The sequence below is a fragment of the Engraulis encrasicolus genome, chromosome 5 (assembly GCF_034702125.1).
Source record: "Engraulis encrasicolus isolate BLACKSEA-1 chromosome 5, IST_EnEncr_1.0, whole genome shotgun sequence".
Lineage (NCBI taxonomy): Eukaryota > Metazoa > Chordata > Actinopteri > Clupeiformes > Engraulidae > Engraulis > Engraulis encrasicolus.
The window spans coordinates 13,678,642-13,697,864 of record NC_085861.1 but is presented as its reverse complement, the minus strand read 5'-3'; the positions used below and the strand labels follow the sequence as shown (position 1 = coordinate 13,697,864).

At 43.0% G+C, this 19,223-nt stretch overlaps 1 protein-coding gene across 1 annotated transcript in view; it reads right to left on the bottom strand.

The window, feature by feature from the left end:
* The window catches only part of LOC134448801 (plectin-like), a 162,306-nt gene that overhangs the window by 60,470 nt on the left and 82,613 nt on the right, over nucleotides 1–19,223 (bottom strand). Inside the window, exons 33-37 of the mRNA XM_063198459.1 lie at nucleotides 18,994–19,092; nucleotides 13,844–17,197; nucleotides 7,163–13,495; nucleotides 2,882–2,934; nucleotides 709–820 (exon numbers count right to left, since the gene is read on the bottom strand). Of these exons, the coding sequence (XP_063054529.1) occupies nucleotides 709–820; nucleotides 2,882–2,934; nucleotides 7,163–13,495; nucleotides 13,844–17,197; nucleotides 18,994–19,092 (9,951 nt within the window). The remainder of the gene's footprint in view (nucleotides 1–708; nucleotides 821–2,881; nucleotides 2,935–7,162; nucleotides 13,496–13,843; nucleotides 17,198–18,993; nucleotides 19,093–19,223) is intronic.

Genomic DNA, 19,223 nt, shown 5'->3' with positions numbered 1-19,223 from the left:
TCAAGGGGGGATGGAGGGGACACGTGGAACTTCCGGCTTTGCTATAGGCTATAGAGGCTAATATGTTATATCGTACCATAATTGACACATGAGTTTTAATGATCAAGAATTTGTAGATGAAAGTCACAGAGAAAAGAGTGCACAGTGCATGTCTCCTATGGATCTTCGATGAAGGATGCTTTTGTTACTCTCACTTACCCATTCATCTGCGGCTTTTACAGCAAACATTTAACCAAGATTGCGAGTGTGTGTGTGTGTGTGTGTGTGTGTGTGTGTGTGTGTGTGTGTGTGTGTGTGTGTGTGTGTGTGTGTGTGTGTGTGTGTGTGTGTGTGTGTGTGTGTGTGTGTGTGTGTGTGTGTGTGTGTGTGTGAGAAGTACAGCAAAGTGTGGATTCAATAGTGGCAAACGGGAAGTGAAACAGGTGAATGAATGAATGAATGAATGAATGAATGAATGAATGAATGAATGAATGGATGGATGAATGAATGAATGAATGAATGACTGAGTGAGGGGACTTGCCATTAGAGTACAGGCCTGGTGTGTGGATTTGACTCCAGTAGAGTGGCAGGGCATGAATGAATGAATGAATGAATGAATGAATGAATGAATGAATGAATGAATGAATGAATGAATGAATGAATGAATGAATGAATGGGAAGGGAAGCTGTGGTGACGTGTGAAGTGAGATTTAGAGCAGAGAGACGTACAGCTGGGTCCAGAGGGGGGAGTCTCATCTCCATGCTCTTCAGCCAGTGCCGCAGCGCCCTGATCTGACCCCGGAACTCCCACTGCCACTGGCTCCACTGCTCTGGGTCGCCCCTAAAGGACACACACACAGACGCACGCACACACACACACGTCATCGAGTGCAAGCACACTCACGCACACACACACACACAACCACACAGTCAGACACGCATGCAAAAACGCATGCACGCACCCATGCAAGCACGCACACGCACACACACACACACACACACACACACACACACACACACACACACACACACACACACACACACACACACACACACACACACACACACACACACACACACACACACACACACACACACACACACACACACACACACACACACACACACACACACACACACACAATTGCTCAGACGGCTGCAGGTGCTTAACCTTACCCATCCATCCTTGTCCAGATTGCAAGCAATCAATCATCTGCTTAATTCAGTCCCTCTCTTCTGGCTAAGAGTATATAGTACCATATCTGACATGCTGTGACTGATAATCCTAATCTGTAGGCCAATAAATAAAATGAAAAGGTAGTAGACTAAGTAGGATGTAGGACTGTGGCCAGAGTAGGCATTGCAACATATGCTGATCATTGCAACATGCTGCTCATTCTCAAATTTCAATATTGTCAATAGATGTCTATTTTTGGAAATTTAAAATGATGGACACAGAGAATATGCACCTTTTCATGTATGAAAAGTATAATTTGCCCAGTCATAATGGAAAATATACATAGGCTAGTACACATTCTGAAAATAAACCACTAATATTACATGCTCTTCCTTTAACATGACTACAACTATGGACAGACTGACCATCCAACACAAACTATCAAGGTAGAATGTCTAGGATTGTGGCCAGAGTAGGCATTGCAACTGTTCCGGTCATTGCAACATGGTGCCCATTCCCAAATTTTTTCATTTCTTTAACATTTACACAGTAATTAACTAATATTTAGTGGTCTGACCAAAGTATACTACCATTTGTCCATTACTGGAAATTGAAAATGACACAGAGAAAATCCACCTTTTTATGTATGAGAAATATCACTTTGTCAGTTGCAATGATTACTTAGAAATTGATGGTGGTGAAAAATAAAAAAGATTTTGTAAATGGGCAGAATAAAGCCTGGAAGTAAACAACTAACAAAATTACATACCTGTACATACTGTCTCTTTAGGTGCACTGTGTAATATTTTTAGTAGTTAATTTCCAGAATCCACATTACCCATTCACAAATGTTCCCTTTATAATAAATACTTATACACCACCATCAAATTCTAAGTATTCATTATGACTGGTGAAATGGCATTTTTCATAGGGGCCTACATGAAAAGGGGGATCTTCTCCATGGTCTGCCATATTGAATTTCCAGAAATAGGCATTTTTAGCTGCAAAACTTGTACTTCGATAATACTAGAAAATATTTGTTTATTATTCAGTAAATATTCCTGAGAAGATTAAATTTGGCAGTAGGCAGCTAAGTTTCAATGAGCAGCATAGTTGCAATACCTACTCTGGCCACATTCTACACAGTGCACCTTTAATATACAGTGGACTGAGCCCATCACGTTTTAGTAGAGTGGGAGGAGAGGAGCTGTGTGAGGGCTGGTCTTCGCCAAAAATCCCCGGGATGTTTCATGGTCCTAGGCCTGCCCTGGGCATGGTGCTATCCACATATCTGTTATTCTGCCTTCTGGTTATGGGCTGTAGGCCACTGTAACTGCCATAGGCCGCTATGGTGTTCGCATCACACAGTGATACACCAGCCATGTACACAGTAGCTGTGTGCACATGGACACTTTCTATTTAAACTGATTAAATATAATCATCTTTAACAAACAGGTTTCATGGGCAATGCCCTCGTTTGATCGATTTATAGGAATGTTCTAAACCTCCTAATATCATCGGTGTCAATATTTAAACCATTTTTATTCCAGGAGATTTTTTGACTGTTTCTACATGAGGCATATTTCATCGTTTTATACAATAAACGTGTGCCCTACCATATCAGCCACGGTAGGGCCATCGTTTTATACAATTAATCGGATTAAAATTGTCCATGTAAATATGGCTACTGGCTCAGTTTATGAGAGTTCATCAAGCAGCCATTACCCAGATCGTATGCCCAGAGGAACTGCAGCTCCAGGAACAATATCACTTTCTCCCTGAAACAAAGTACAAGTACAACAAGCAGAGATGCATTTTGGAATCACGAGAATACATGCCGGCCATACCATTTATACAATGTGACTACAAAAGGAAATTCTTTGTATTAATCCACAATAAGAAACCTAATATCGGTGTGTGTGTGGTTGTATGTGTGTGTGTATAAGAGAGAGAGAGAGAGAGAGAGAGAGAGAGAGAGAGAGAGAGAGAGAGAGAGAGAGAGAGAGAGAGAGAGAGAGAGAGAGAGAGAGAGACTGTGTTTGTGTGTGTGTGGCTGAGTGTGTGTGTATGTTTTGTTATGCATTGGCCTTATTCAAATAGCCTATCTGTTGAACCAGATGTTAAAAAAAGATTTCTTGTCTTTTCTACTCTGCTTCGGGACTAATCTATAGGGTCTGTGAACAATGCTTGTTCCTACCTCACTCCCCATACTCTGAAAAGAAGGGCCACATATAGGTGCAACGTATTCTGCTTTCAGTGGAGCAGGCTGATGATCTGCCTCAGTGTACTCCAAGGGTTCACCTGAGCGCTTGAGTTCCCTCTGCTGCTCTGTCTGAGGCAAAGACATTGGATGGAACCTCAAATACCGGTATATGTAGATGCAAGTGTATCATTAGGCATACTAAGTAATAACAGAATGTCCTGAATTTCTGCACTACACTAAGTTGGGCTTGGGGAAAACATAACAAACAAAAGCGTGACAATGTTACAGTAATGTCTACCTCATTATATTTACCAACAGTGCCCTCTTGAGGCAAAAATGGTGTACACCAGGGTTGGGCAACTTTCAAGATATGGAGGGTCGCATTTTTTCATTGCTATCGGGGGACAACTCAAGAGAGTTGCTCATTGACTATCAATATTGTGTGGATGGAACAGGAATGTCCTCTATCGTCCAACAGTATAATTACAACGGATTGATTCAGTAGCAGTTTTATAAAAGGTCTTTTTTTTATTATGCTTTGTCTACGGGCCACATTGGGTGAGGAGGTAGGCCGCATGTGGCCCCCAGTTGCCCATCCCATGCTACACCAAGTAATACTAGTTTACTAGTATGCCTGAAAAATTATCATATATAAATAGCTGACTTTGTGATTGAACGTATACATTACTAGCAGGGCCGTAACCAGACATTTTTAAACACTGAGGTCAAATACTGCATTCTGTACATTTACAATGCTTCAAACACTTCAGTCAAACTCCTTAAGTTTTTTCTCATTAACCACTGCCTTGAGGATAAATGGGGTTGGATATACAGACTGAATTTATCATTGTTGATCATATATCGGTTTTCATCAATAGATACATTTTACATTACTGGAAAAAAATACAGAGGACATGACCTCTGTGTCCTCAACGGTAGTTACGGCCATGATTACTAGTGCAAAACTTCAAATGATATGATGATATGGGTACGATGACATGTTACCACCTCAAGGGGACATGCCATGTTTGGGCATCATGAATAAAAAAGAAAGAATGAAACATTTTTGTCATGTATTTATTTACATTAGTGTTATTCTCAGAGAAACACCCATTTCAATCCCTATCAAGGCACTCTCATCTCTTTATCAGCAAAATTAACTTGTTAGAGGATTGCATACAAGTTTACAAGTTTAAAAATAATGACATTCCTCTTTCTAAGTACTTGTAAATCAGTTTCATTTCTTTTCATCAATTTCATCAAATTACTCCAAACATTTGTAACCAAGTTAGTAAAACATGCAAAGCAAAAATATATATATTACAGTAAATGATATCAAAAATATGATGAAAAATGGAAATAAAACAAGAAGATTTACACAAGTCAAGTATTTTCAAAAACAAAGAAAATAACAATGTAAAGGACTGCACAGAGCAGCAAAAAACAGTTGAGAAAGCCATGAAATGAAAACATAAAACAAGGACACAAATTAAAAGGGATTACAGAATACATTCAGTTGTTTACATATGTAGTGTTTTGCACACTGGATAGGTTCTATCCCATCGTAAGTTTAAATGTTTAAACAATACAGTAGCTTTGAATTTTAAAACTCAAATTGGTGACCTATGGTGGCAATGTAGTGATTTAAAATTCTTTTTTTTTTGTCTGAAAAGTACATTCATATGATCATTTTAACCATATTCTGGATTTTATACTAAGGCTACTGTTTACTGTAACAAACACATCGGAAAACATCCCATTTGTCCAGAGTAAGAAGCTGTGCATTAGATGAGGAGGTGGACAGATTAGTCTTGATATGAGAGCCAGAATGTGAAAGTCCAGAGGCCAGTCCATGCACTGTATCTCAGGAAGATTTCAGCAATAATCTACAGTAGCTTTTATTCAATCCTCGCAACAGCAGAGGGTAGTGGGACAAGGGATGTGACAGCCTGCAGATCTAAAACAAACAAAAAAAGGCCAAAGAATAAATGAAAAACAATGACGGCAAACATAAAACAAACAAAAATGCTTTTGCAATGGCAAAAAAGATGTGAACAAAACAAGAACATGGCGATGATAGAAAAGCTTTGATATACATTGTACCTGAGGCGCAGGTGTTGATTGCGGCAGATGCATGCCATCCCAGACTAAGTGATCACTCTCCTCTTTGATCCCAGAACATCTGCCTGGAAAAGATTTCTGTTTGTAAAAAAGAAAGAAAAGAAGAATATATTTATGTAGCATTACTTCTTTCATTTTCCAAAGACAGTATGTGTGGATGAAAGAGAAAGGAATCAGTGAAGAAATTCTAAAAGTATATACTATTGTACACTGTAAAAAGTTGAAGGCAACCAAAGGGTTCCTCAAAGAACTTTTGTGTTCTTTAGTTCTCTCAATGCCTCTTTTCCACTGCCGGTTTTCTGGTAGGCCTACAGCTCGACACAGCATGACTCGGCCACCACTTTTTGCGTTACTATTGAGCTGTGTCATGCCTATTCGAAAAGCAAAAAGTGGCGGCCGAGTCGGGCTGTGTCAAGCTATAGACCTACCAGAAAAACGGCAGTGGAAAAGAGGCATAAGGAAAGAAAACCTTTACATATAAATTCTTAAAATAACTTTTTTGTTCCTCTGAGAACTTTGAAGGGTTCCTCCTCAGAGGTAAAATTAAGGTTCTCCTGGGAACATTACATTTTTACAGTGCACGTCAACACACCAGGGACGATTTTGTAGGAGTGTAGTTGTATGAGTATAATTACTTCAAACAGACATTCCATGAGAAACACATGATCTACAGAAGAAAGTAGGAAGTTGGAAGAGGACAGACAGCTACCCCAAAAAGTCCCCCCAGTGTAACTTACAGGTACAAAATCAAGGCAGGAACTTTGTTCTCTCCTGGTAATGCGAGGTGTAGCTGGTTTTAACATCTGAAATCTTCTTGGGACACAAGGTTATGAAGAGGACTGAGAGCTTGAGTGGTGGAGTGAAGACGTGGTGGTTGAAGTTTGATGCTGAGGACACTGGACATCACTGATTGGCTGTGTATGTATTGGGGTTGTCGTTTGGGAATGTTTGAATCCATATGGACAGGTTGCTTGATACTTCTGTGCCGTGGCTGATCAGAGGTTGCCCACCACAAAACAGATCTTGCCATTTTGAATGTTGCCCTCCACTTCAGTGTGAAAAGATGCAATTCATGCGTTTTCCTATTTCTGCTTCACTAACAAACTAATTGGTTTTATGGCCACAATCCTGCTCTCAATAAATTTCCCTCAACAAAAATCTGTACACAAAATGTACTAAGAAATATAGCCATATATATATAGTCTTTCAATCTGGTAAACATAAACTTAATATCTATCTTGGCATATCTTATATCTTTGGGTTCTTCTCCAAAGAAACATAAAAAGTAAAAACAATCAAAAAAGTTCTGAAATCGCAAGTAGAAATGTAATATATTTAAAAACAACTAGCTTCATTGACAACTGCTCTATAAAAATAGTTGTCATGTAATCAAAAAATCCATGTTATTTTAAAATACTACTCTATTTATTATATTATATATAACTGCAGGAAAAATAGATCAAAAATTAAAATTTAAGGTTGGACAGGTTTGCATAGTCTTAAACATCCATAAAATGTGGAGCAGGAGCTTCCTAGCTTTTTTTTTTAAAAAAAATGGTAGTTTTCGGAATGCAGTTTCCTAAAGCAACCACATGCAAAGCTAAATAAATAAGTATTGTGTTTTCTTTATTCCTTTCAAAATATCTCCTATTTCTCCTACCTATCTCTCCTACTCTCTAAGCCACTGAGGTGTGGAGGGGTAGTAATGTTGTGAAAGGGCTAAGATCCTGTGAGCTGCAGCCTTGACCAGCGGGTCTGATCATAGACAGGGCTGTGAGGGCCTTGGCCAGTTCATCCATGTTGATAGCATTGTGAGGCCCTGCGTCATATCTTCGGCCATAGCTGGTGGATGAATAGGATGAGGAGGAGAAGTTCATGCTGAAGCCAGAGCCGGTGGCATCGAAGCTACCTCTCCTTGAACCTGATCTTGATCCGGTCCTTGAGCCGGAGCGTGAGCCAGAAGCAGACCCAGCACCACTGACATTGTAAGGACTGTACAGGCCTTTGCTGGACTGGGATGAAGCTTCCAGGAGCCGCAGGCCAGACCCTTCCTCAACCATGCTTCTGTCCATGGCATCTTTGTAAGAAATCTTTAGCTTGGTTTTTGGGCAGGTCAGGTATTTTGAGTAGGCACTTACATCTCTTAGCTTTTGGGCAGTGCGAGCATCAATTGTACCTTTTCTAATGGCCTCCTCTAAGGAAACTCTTCCTTCAACATCTGGTTCAATGAGGCCGCCGGTGAGGTACTGCACCTCCAGGAAGCGCTGGCCGGCTTCATAATACAGCCAACCCTTCTTCAGGGCTTGAGAGGCAGACATTCTTACTTTAGTTCTGGGGTCCTCGAACCCATTGAAGGCCTTTTGAGCCAGGTTTAATCTGTCGACCATTATCTTATCAACAAGACCCTTCTCGGTTGCATCAGCGACAGAGAACTTGTCACCTGTTGCAGGATCGATTATGCCTCCAGTGCAAGCCTGTGCCTCCAACAATCTCTGGCCAGTGATGTTGTCGACCAGATTTCTGTGCATGGCCTCTGTGATCGAGACTTTTTCCAAGGTGTCCGTGTCGAGAATTCCAGCTACTGGACCAGTTACTTCTGTTGGGTCATTCCAGACCATGGTGGGAGTTTTGATTGAGGGCACAGGGCTCATGGGAAACGAGGAAGACGATCCGAAGGAGGAGGATCGGGAACGGAAGCCACCCATATTTCCAGACAGCATGTCAGCAAATTCGGTGATGGCCAAGTGTCCGGAGCGGTACTGGTCCAGAGAGGCCTGGTCAATGAGGCTTCGGGCAAGGGCATCATCGATGTCGTATTGTCGGCCTGATCTCCTGTCAATGATGATGGACTTCACAGAGCCATCGGATGATGTGATGGTAACCTCTTCCCACTCACACTCTTGCTCTGCCAGTTCCAGGTAGGTCTGGTGGTCAATGAGCCCTTTACGGTACGCTTCATAGACAGACATCTCTTTGCCGGTCTCTGGGTCCACAATGACCACTCTACGTTTGCGGACAGAGGACTTTGATGAAGTCTTTCTTTCTCTTTTCTTCTCTTTCAGGAGCAGTAGTGTCAGGCCAGTGTCGGGATCTGTAATGCATCTCTCCATCAACCCAAGATAGGTCAAATTTTCCTCTGTGTTAGGATCAAAGAATCCCTTGGTGTCATCAGATGGGTCAGTGAGGATCTCATTCATTTCTTCATCGAAGAAGCCACGTTTGTAGGCCACCTCAACTGGCAAACGATGGCTCTCCTCAGGATCAATGATTCCTCCAGTGGCAATCTGAGCTTCAAGGAGGCGGATACCGTGATCTTTCAGAATGAGGCCTTTCTTCATGGCCTGGAAGAGAGAAATGGTCTTGCCCGAGTATGGATCTCTGTAGCCAGTCACGGCACGTTCTGCAGACAGAAGCTTGTCTTTAAATTCGGGTCCAACAATACCCATTCTTACAGCTTCGTTCACCGTCAGCTTGAGGTTCTTGATGGGATCAATGACATAGCCTGTTGCGGCTTGGGCTTCAAGCAGCTCAAAAGCTGTGCCTGGCCTAATCATGTTCCTCTTCATAGCTTGGTAAATTGAGAGGCGTTCTCTGTTGGTTTCTACATAAACTCCAGCAATTCCACCCTCGCCCTCAAGATACTTCTGGAGTCTGCTGCTCACTTCCTCCACACTAACCAGCCCCTCATTCAGTTCTGAGACAGTCTTCTCGTCAATGATCTGTGAACGGATAAGTTCCTCCATGGTGATCTGCTTTCTGAGACCCTTGAACATCATCCTTCTGTCTGCAAGCGAGAGGAGACGCAGACCAGTTTGAGGGTCGACCTTGCACCTCTTAAGCAGATTTGCGTAGGTCAATTCTTCTTCAGTGAGGGGGTCAAGATATCCCTTCACCTCGTCAGACAGCCTTTCCATGGTCTCCCTGTTAATGTAACCACGGTGTGTGGCGACATCAGAGGGAAGGTGGAAATAGAATTCAGGGTCCATTATACCACCCGTGGCAGTTTGGGCCTCGAGAAGCTTCAGGGCATACTCCTCAGGGACAAGGTTCTTTTTCATGGCTTGGAAGAGAGAGATGATCTTCCCACTGTATGGGTCTCTGTAACCAGTTACTGCTCTCTCAGCAGACAGGAGTCTATCATGGATCTCTGGGCCGACAACACCTTTACGGACAGCTTCGTCGACTGTGAGCATCTCGTTTTTGACAGGATCTACAATAAATCCAGTTGCAGCTTGAGCCTCCAAAAGAGTCATTGCTACCTCTGACTTCAGTAGACCCCTCTTCATTGCCTCGTAGATGGAAATCCTGCTGTTTGAGTCTGTTGTGACTCCAGCAACACTGCCTGTGCCATACAAGTACCTCTTCACACTCTGCAATTCCATGATTTCTCGGATGGTCTTTTTCTCCTGTTTCAACAAGTTATACATTTCTTGGTCGATGATGCGAGCACTGTATAGCTCATCAATTGTGATTCTTCGTCTAATTGTGTTACATGTCTTAATGTTCTCCCCTCTGATGATCTCTCTCTGTTCCATGATCTCAATGATGATGATTATCATGCGCTCTTTGGTTATTTGGCCAGAACGGTATTCCTCCATGAGTTTTGACCTTTCGGACTCTGGGAGTAGATTGGAGTTCATGATATCCCAAAGGGTCATGGGCTTGTCTCCGAGGCCTTCAATTGGGAGGTCAACCTGGGTGGTGGCCAGGTCATGCTGAGTCTGCTCCTCAGTGTACAGGTAAGTCTTTTCAACTATTGTTGGTGCTTGTGGTTTGGAAAGAGTCAAGAGACAAAGGCCTGTGTCTGAGTCACGCTTACACTTATCTTTCAGCTGCTTGTATGACACACTCTCATCTGTTGTGGGGTCAGAGAACCGTTTGTTGTCATCTGACGCCTCTGAGAGTGTGTTGGCCACTTCTTTACTGAAAAGTCCGCGTTGGATTGCCACGTCTATGGGAAGACGGTGGCTGTTTACTGGATCGATGATTCCACCAGTGACCATCTGTGCCTCCAGGAGGGGCATCGCTTGTTCCTTAGGAATCAGTCCTTTCTGCATAGCTTGGAAGATGGAGATCTTGTTTCCAGTATATGGGTCTTTGTAACCAGTCACTGCCTTTTCAGCGGAGAGCAGTTTCTCATGAAGCTCAGGGCCCACAAGGCCTGATTTCACAGCCTCATCTACAGTCAAGAACTGATTTTTCACTGGGTCAACAAGGAATCCCGTGGCTGCCTGTGCCTCAAGCAGTGTCACGCCAGTGGCCTGTCTAAGGAGCTTCTTATTAATGGCTTGGTAAATGCTGAGCTTCTCTTTAGCCTGGTCATTGTAGATACCAGCGATGCTGTCTGAACCCTGGAGGTATTTATTGACAGATGCATCTTTGCTAACCTCCTCTGCTGTCTTTTTGCCTTGCATAACAGCATCAAAGGTAGCTTTGTCAATGATTTTAGAGTCCAGCAGCGACTTGGCAGGTGCTGTAGTTCTGAGTCCTTTGAAGTTGCCTTTCTCCTGTTTCTTGGCTTCCTTCTCATTTACAACCGTGATGACAATCTTTATAATTTTTTCAATTGTGACTTTTCCAGACCTGTACTGTCTCATGAGATCTTGTCTCTGTTCCTCAGTAAGATAGTCAGAGTGAAGGATCTCCCAAATGGTAACTTTTCTACCTTTGAATGGGCCGCTGTCAACCTCCATTGTCGCCTGACTCATGGCATCCTTAGTCTGTGCCTCTGTGTATTTATGTTCCTCCTTTGAGTTTATGGCTTGATCAGAGAGTGGGAGAAGCTGAAGACCGGTCTTTTTGTCTGTGACACATCTCTTGTGGAGCTGCATGTATGTGATATTTTCTTGAGTGTTGGGATCATAGAATCCTTTGATATCATCTGTCGGAGTGCTCAGGATTTTGTTGGTCTGATCATCAAAGTATCCACGCTTGCAGGCCACATCATGTGGAATGCGATGGCTTTGTACTGGATCAATAATACCTCCCGTCGTCATCTGTGCATCTAGAAGTCTGATTCCCTGATCTTTGCTGATGAGGTCCTTAGTCATGGCCTCAAACAATGACACAGTCTTGCCAGTATAAGGATCCTTGTAACCGGTGACTGCTCTTTCAGCAGACAACAGTTTCTCATGGAGTTCTGGGCCAACTAAACCTGCCTTGACTGCCTCGTCTACAGTGTACTTCTGATTCTTAACAGGGTCAACCATGAACCCAGTTGCAGCCTGTGCTTCCAGTAGATTTAGGGCATGAACAGGTCTCATCACATCTCGCTTCAAGGCCTGGTACAAGGACAGTGTTTCTTTGGTTGAGTCAATGACTACACCGGCAATGCAGTTGGTGCCTTTCAGGGACTTGTGGACATGGTCCATCTCAGAGACTTCCTTGACTGTTTTGTTTCCCTTGTGTAATTTGTTGTAAAGGTCTTTGTCGATGATTTTAGATTCCAGCAGTTCAGCGGCAGGAACAGGGGTTCTGAGACCTTCAAATGTAATTTCATTCTTTTTCTCTTTCTCCTCTGCAACAGTTATGACAATCTTGATGATTTTCTCAATTGTGATTTTTCCTGTCTTGTATTGGCGGATAAGATCCTTTCTCTGATCATCTGTGAAATACTCTGAGTTGATGATTTCCCAGATTGTAACAGTTTTCCCCTTGAACTTTCCAAATGGCACAGAGACATTTGTCTTGTTGAAGACATCTTTTGTTTCTTCATCAGTGTATGTTCTTACACTGAGTGCAGCGCTCTCAGAGATGGGCAAGAGCAGCAGCCCTGTTTCAGAATCCTTTGTACATTTATCCATCAACTGTTTATATGTGACGTTTTCCTGGGTATTGGGGTCAAAGTAACCTTTGGTGTCATCTGTGGGCTTCTCAAGAATTTTGTTAGTGTCTGCATCTAGGCAACCCTGTTTGTATGCAGTTTCATTGGGCACACGGTGACTGTTGACTGGGTCAATGATTCCACCTGTTGCCATCTGGGCATCAAGGAATCTGATGGCCTCACTGTCTGTGATAAGACCCTTTTTCATAGCCTCGAAGGTTGAAATCTTGCCACCTGTGTAAGGATCTTTATACCCGCTTGCAGCTCTTTCAGCAGAGAGGAGTTTGTTATGTAGTTCTGGTCCTATGAGTCCTTCTTTTACAGCTTCATTCACTGTCAGCTTTTTGTTTTTAATGGGGTCTACTAGGAATCCGGATGCTGCCTGAGCTTCCAGAAGAATTAACCCCATGCTTTGGGAGATTTTCATGTCTTTCATCGCTTGATAGATGGACATTTTCTGGTTTGGATGCACTTGAAGGCCAGCGATGCAGTTGTTGCCTTTAAGGATTGTCTTAAGTTTGTCTGTTTGGCTGAGATCTTGCACAGTAGTTTTGCCCTTTTTCAATTTGTCATATTCTTTCTTGCTCAGAAGTCCAACCTCAAAGAGTCTGCTTGCTGGTACTTTTTCACGAATGCCATCAAATGACAATGGAGACTCTCCGTTTCGGCCGTCCACGTCATCACCAGTGCTCTGGCCATTGAGGACTTTTCTCGTTGTCTCCACCATGGTCATATGCACCAGCTCTCCCTCAGGCACATGGTCTGTTTGAATTTGCATCTCACGTGTAATGGATGCCTGCTGCTGAACTTCTTCCATCTGCTGCAGCTTCTCTCTGAGCTTCTTGTTTTCTTCCTCGAGCATTTTCTCTTGCTCCTGCTTCTTTTTGGCAAGTTCCTGCATCTCCCTCTGCTTATTGAGCATCTCCTGCTCGGCTTCTTGCTGTTTCTTGAGGGCGGCATCCATTGTGGCCTGGAGCGACTTCTTTTCTTCCTCCATTTTCTTTCTCTGCTGTTCCTGCTCGTCTTTGAGAGCCTTTGCTTTTCTGACCTCTTCTTCAAACTGACTCTCTAGCTTTTTCTTCTCATCTTCGATGAGCTTTTCTTTTTTAAGCAGCTCTTCTTTCTCAGCAATGAAGGTTTGCTGGAGGAGGGTCTTTTCTTGCTTCATCTGCTCCTGTTGTGCATTCGCCATCTAGAATTCAATAAAAAAAGAGAACAGTGTAAGAGACATCAAAAAATTGCTTGTAAGTGAATAAATGAGTCACAACAATATAATATACATGTAAGGTAAGTCGACACATGCTATGAAGACATTCCACATATTCAAAGAGCATTCTTAAGAAATAATCTGAAGAAATTAAAATAGGCATTCAAAGAATGATTGACCATAATAAATTACATAATACATTCATTCTTAGTGAAGGGAAAAGGAGAATAATTATTGAAAGAGAGATTTTTGAAAGTGGGGTATAGTTAGTTAAGGGGAGGGGGGTTAACAATGACATAAGCTGCGCTTATATGCCATCTCTGAGCACAATACCTCTTTAGACTTATTTTGCAAGTCTTGAGCTTCCTTTTTCAGTCTAGCCTTCTCTTTCTCAAGTTCGGCGATGGCTGTGCGAAGGTCGTCGGCTTCTTTGTTACTGCTTAGCCTCTGAACTTCAAGCTTTTCCACGATAGTCATCTTCTCCTTGGTTGAGAGTTCTGTCTCATGAAGGCGGGCACTGATCTCATCTGCCTGTTTCTTGAACTTTTTGGCCTCTGCCTCGGCTCTAGCCTGAGCATCGCTGAGGGTAGACACCTGCAGTTTGAGTTTCTCTGCCTCAGCGGTTATCTGCAATTGCCTCTTGCGTTCAGCTTCCAAAGATTTCTGAAAGCCTTCCATCTCATCATCAAGGCGTTGCTGCATCTGCTGTTTGTCTTGGAGCAGTTTCTGAGCCTGTTCTTGAGCTAACTCCCTCTGCTTCTGGAGCATTTCTGCCTCGGCTCTAAGCTTAGATGCCTCCTGAATGGCTTGCATTTTTTCCTTGAGGACCTTTTCTGCAAGAGACCGTTGTTGAGCAAGATCGTCCTCTGCAATCTGCCTCATGCGCGCTGCCTCCTGAGCCCCAACGCTAAGTCTCGCAGCATCCTCCGCCACCTTCTTCATGTTCTTAGCCTCTTCAGCAAGGAACTTTTGTGTGTTGTCTTTGTCCTTTTTGATAAGGCGCTTATTCTCTTCCTCAATTTTCAGCTTCAATTTCATCAGTTCCTCCATTTGAATTTTGACCTTGAACAGTTCTTCCTCCACTTGAGCCTTTTGTTGAACAGCATCACTGACTTCGTCCTTAAGACGCCCAAGTTCACCATCCAAAAGAGACTTCTGTTTATCGGTCTCATCAAGCTGCAGTTTGACTTTAGCGAGTTCTTGCTCAACTTGAGACTTTTGCTTCAAGGTTTGCTCTGCTAGCTGCTTATGCTTAGCCATGTCTGCATCTGCCTGTTTTTTCTGCTTGAGTGCTGCTGCCTCTGCTTGAGCTCTCTTTGCAGCCTCCAGTTCTGCCTCCTTTCTCAGCCTTTCAGCGTCTTCTTGGGCTTTGGCTTGATTGGCAGCTTCAACCTCTGCTGCCTTTTTCTGACGTTCAGCATCCTCTGCTTGTTGACGCAGGAGGGCAGCCTCTTTCTCTGCCTTTTCTTTAGCCTTTTCAGCCTCTTTGGCAAGCTTTTTGGCTTTCTCAAATTCTTGTTTCAGCTTTTTCTGAACAATACTGTCTTCTTTTTGCTGGTTAAGGATGCTGTGCACTTGCTGCTCAGCAGCACTGCATTTCTGCGCAGCCTCTTTGGCTGCAAGGATTTGCCTCTCTGCCTCTTTGTCTGCGTCTTCTTTCTGCTTATTGGCCTCGGCTGCTTTCTTTTTGAGGCGATCCACTTCTTCTTGGGCTAACTGCCGTTGACGAGCTGCCTCTTGTTCTGCAGCGGCAATTTTCTTAACTTTTTCTTCAGCCTCTCTCCTTTTATTTTCCTCTTCTAATGCAAGCTTTCTCAACTTCTCGGCTTCCTTTTCAGCCTGGATTTTGGTTTGCTGTGTTTCGTCTGCGATGTTCTTGAGTTTGTTCAATTCCAGCTCTAAGTCAAGCTTTCCAGATGAGGCCTTCTCAAAGTTCAGCTTGAGGACACGGATTTCCTCCTCTACAATTCTTCTCTGCTTGAGAGTATCATCAACAATGGCTTTTTGTCTATCCAATTCGGCTTCAGAGGACTTCTTCAAGTGGACTATCTTTTCCTCAATATCTTGTTTGTGCTGAGTGGCTTGATCTTCAAGAGCTTTCCTCTGGTAGGCCTCGTCTTCAGCTTGTCTCCTAAGGCGTTCATTTTCTGCTTCTTTTTCTTTTAGGGCAATCTCGGCTTCTGTTTTAAGGCGAGTTGCCTCATTTATTGCTGCAAGTTTTTCTTTCAGGATTCTCTCGGCCTCTGATCTTTGCCGGGCAGCTTCCTCTTCCGCAATCTGCCTCTGTCTCTTGGCTTCCTCACAAATGGCACGGAGTTTAGATGCTTCATCAGCAAGGTCTCGCATTTTTGCTGCCTCTGCCTCAAGGAGCTGCTTGCTCTTCTCTGTGTTGGACATGCTGTCTTGCTCAGCCTTGGCTTTCTGTTTTAGAAGAATGTCCATTTCACTTTTCACCTTGGAAAGTTCATCTTGAAGATGTTTCTTTTGTTGTTCTGCAGCACTGACTTCATTTTTGAGGCGGTAAAGTTCGTCATCTAGTACAGACCTCTGTTGTTCTGCATGATCAAAATCAGCTCTCAAACGGATAAGCTCTTGCTCAGCTGAGAACTTCTGCTGTGCCGTTGTCTCAGCTAGCTTTCTTTGCCTCTCAAGCTCCTGTTCAGCCATGTCCTTCTGTTTCAGAGCAGATTCCTCTGCCTTGGCCCTCTTCTTGGCCTCTCGTTCGGCATCTTCTTTCTGTTTTTCAGCCTCTTCCTGGGCAACTGTCTTCTTATGAGCCTCTTCTTCAGCCTGGAGTCGGAGACGGAGAGCCTCGTTCGCCTTCTGCCTCCATTTTTCCAGTTCCTTTTCTGCATCTTCTCTGGCACTGTCAGCTTCCCCTTGCTGCTTCTTCAGACGCTCTGCCTCTTGTTGCAGCTGAAGAACAGTGCCGTGCTCTTGCTTGAGGGACTCTTCTAGTTTTGAAGTCTTTTCGACGAAGGACATACGCTTGCTCTGGAGTTCTGCTGCGGCACTTTTTTGAGCTGCTTCGTGAGCTAATTTGATCTGTCTGTTCTTTTCGACCTCTGCCTGTTTCATCTGTCTTTCTGCCTCTTCTGCCTGCATTTTCAGTTTGTCAAGATCTTCCAAGGCCCTCTGTTTGTGCTTGGCAGCTTCCTTCTCTGCCTCAGATTTGAGCTTGAGTTCCTCCTCGGCCTTGCGCTTTTTCTGTGTCTCGTCGCTGACCTGTTTTCGCAGCTTCTCAGCCTCATCTTGAGCTGATTTTCTTTGTTTCTCCGCCTCAGCCGCTCTGTCTCTGAGCTGCTTCAGTTCGGTTTCCGCTGTGCCTTTCTGTTTCATGGTCGTCTCCAGTTGGATCCTGATGATACGGATCTCCTCTTCGATCTTAGTTCGGCTCTGTAGGGCGTCCTCAACCTGCTGGCTCTTGGACTTGATCTGCTGCTCCGAGAGGTTCTTCAGCTCGTGTAGCTCTTGCTGAATGTTGTGCTTCTGCTTCTCTGCGTCCAAGGCTACTACCTCTCTCTTGCTAACCTCTTCCTGCATCATGAGCTTCAGTGCCTGGGCCTCTTTTTCGGCTTTGGCAATGGCCTTTGCGTGAGCCTCCGCTAGCTGCTTTTGTTTGTCTAACTCGGCCTGCATTTCGGCCATTTTTTTCCTTTCTTCCGCTTTAAGTTTCTCGGCAGCTTTCTGTATTAGTGGAAGCAAATGGTACAGAAAAATCACAATTAAAGATCAAGCATGGAGTGTTAATTGTTATTGGTTTTTGGTTACGGTTAAGATTAAGATTGGAAGGTAATTAGGTCAGATTACAGAACACATGACGGATGCACATTCATGGAAATGATGTTAGATTACTCAAGACAGGATGCAGGTGCAATGTTAATATGTACAGTATGATGCTTCTGGATGTGGTTGTGTTGTTGGATGTAATTAATGTATGGAGCGACGTGAGACATTCCTTCACAACACTTCACTTCACAGTCTAGTCATATGAACAAGTCATGCGCCTGAAGCCATTTTCTTTGAAGGATTCCCTCACAAGCAGCTGTTGCATTTTTTTGTTTCAAAACAAGCGGGGCAACACCACACACTATGCATTACCACAACCTGCTTCTGAAATGTCAAGGATTCATGACCGGAAGTCCAAACATTATCCTTTGAAATGACCACAATGAGTTAAACATTTGCAAATAGCTGTAGTTTTAAGTAGAACACAAATATTTCTAAAATTAATTTCTAAAAGTATTGGCCTGGTCAGCCACAGAGGATAGTGGAAGCTGAGAAACGTAGATTAGGTATAGGTATAGATGCAGGTATTGGTATAGGTATAGATACAGAGTACGTATAGTGATAGGCATAGGTTGACAGGGTACAGTATGTAAAGAAGAATGCATTGGGAAAGTTTGTAGAAGGCTGCAAGTGAAGCGTTATAAGAAACCTTCATTTACAAAGTGTGTAAGTACAGGCTTTGCCCTGCAAGATTGATAGCCAAGCCATGCTTGTAGCAAGAGGTAGCAAGACAGATAGAGCAAAGGAAAAGCAAAGTTGCACAGTGAGGAAGGTGGTTAGATAATGCAGATAATAACATGATGAGGTAGATAGTAATGCAGACAGATAATGAAGATGTCTTTCTTGAAATATGTACACTAGAAAAGCATTTTAGGAAAGGAGTATGAATTTTTCATCATCAAGAAAGAAATGTTAAAGAGAAACGATGTGCATTCTCAGGACAGTGAAAGAGGGAATATATATATATGGGTTGGTAGATGTGAATACCTGAAGCACTATGAAATTTACCTCTTTAGCGCCCAAACAAGACAAGCAATCATCATGACAAAGCACTGGCAAGCAGTTAAGAGAGGCAAAGAAAGAAACAAACAAAACGTTAGGGTTAGGAAACGAACGGGAGAAGGAAGTCTGTGTTAATCGGGCAGAGTGAAGAGGTGAAACATGGTGACCAGAGTAAGGAGTAAGGTGTAACACTACCATAAGGTGGGTAATGGAAAATGAAGAGTGACTTTTCCACACTTAAAACATACTACATACTAGGCTATTCAACAAAGGCATCCATACAAACAATATTTTACACTGACACACTAGACATCAAACTTCAACACTGTGGTACCAGAGAGATCTGGATTTATCCCACAATACTGGCACTTAAACGTAATACACCTTGTATGTTAAATATAAAACAGATATATTCAGTTTAAGCCATTGTCACTTACAATACTATATCAACACCCCCTCTAAAACACGTCTTTGCCTCCTATTCAAGAGACAGCATTTATATATCCTAAAGCAGAAAGAAATGGAAACGAATGCCTAGTCACCCATACATTAATTATATAGGGTTGAGTGTATCTGTATGTGTATGTCAGTGTTTGTGTTTGGTTGTTGGGTTTGGGTTGGACCGGGTTAAGGTTGTTGTTAAGGTTAGTTTCCTGGGGATATCCCACAATTCCCTGTGGGTTGTGACGCACCTCCTCCTCCTCTAGGCGGCGCTGCGTGTCCGTGATGAACTTGATGTACTGACTCGTGAGAGTCATCAGCTCACTGTAGCGGGTTCTAAGAGTAACATACTGAAGACAAAACAAATAAAAACAACAATGAGGTAGATGTGCAATAACCATCACTTTCTAATACATTGTTACAATAACAACAGTACACACTCAGTAACATGGTAAAGTACACTATAAATGTATATCATTTA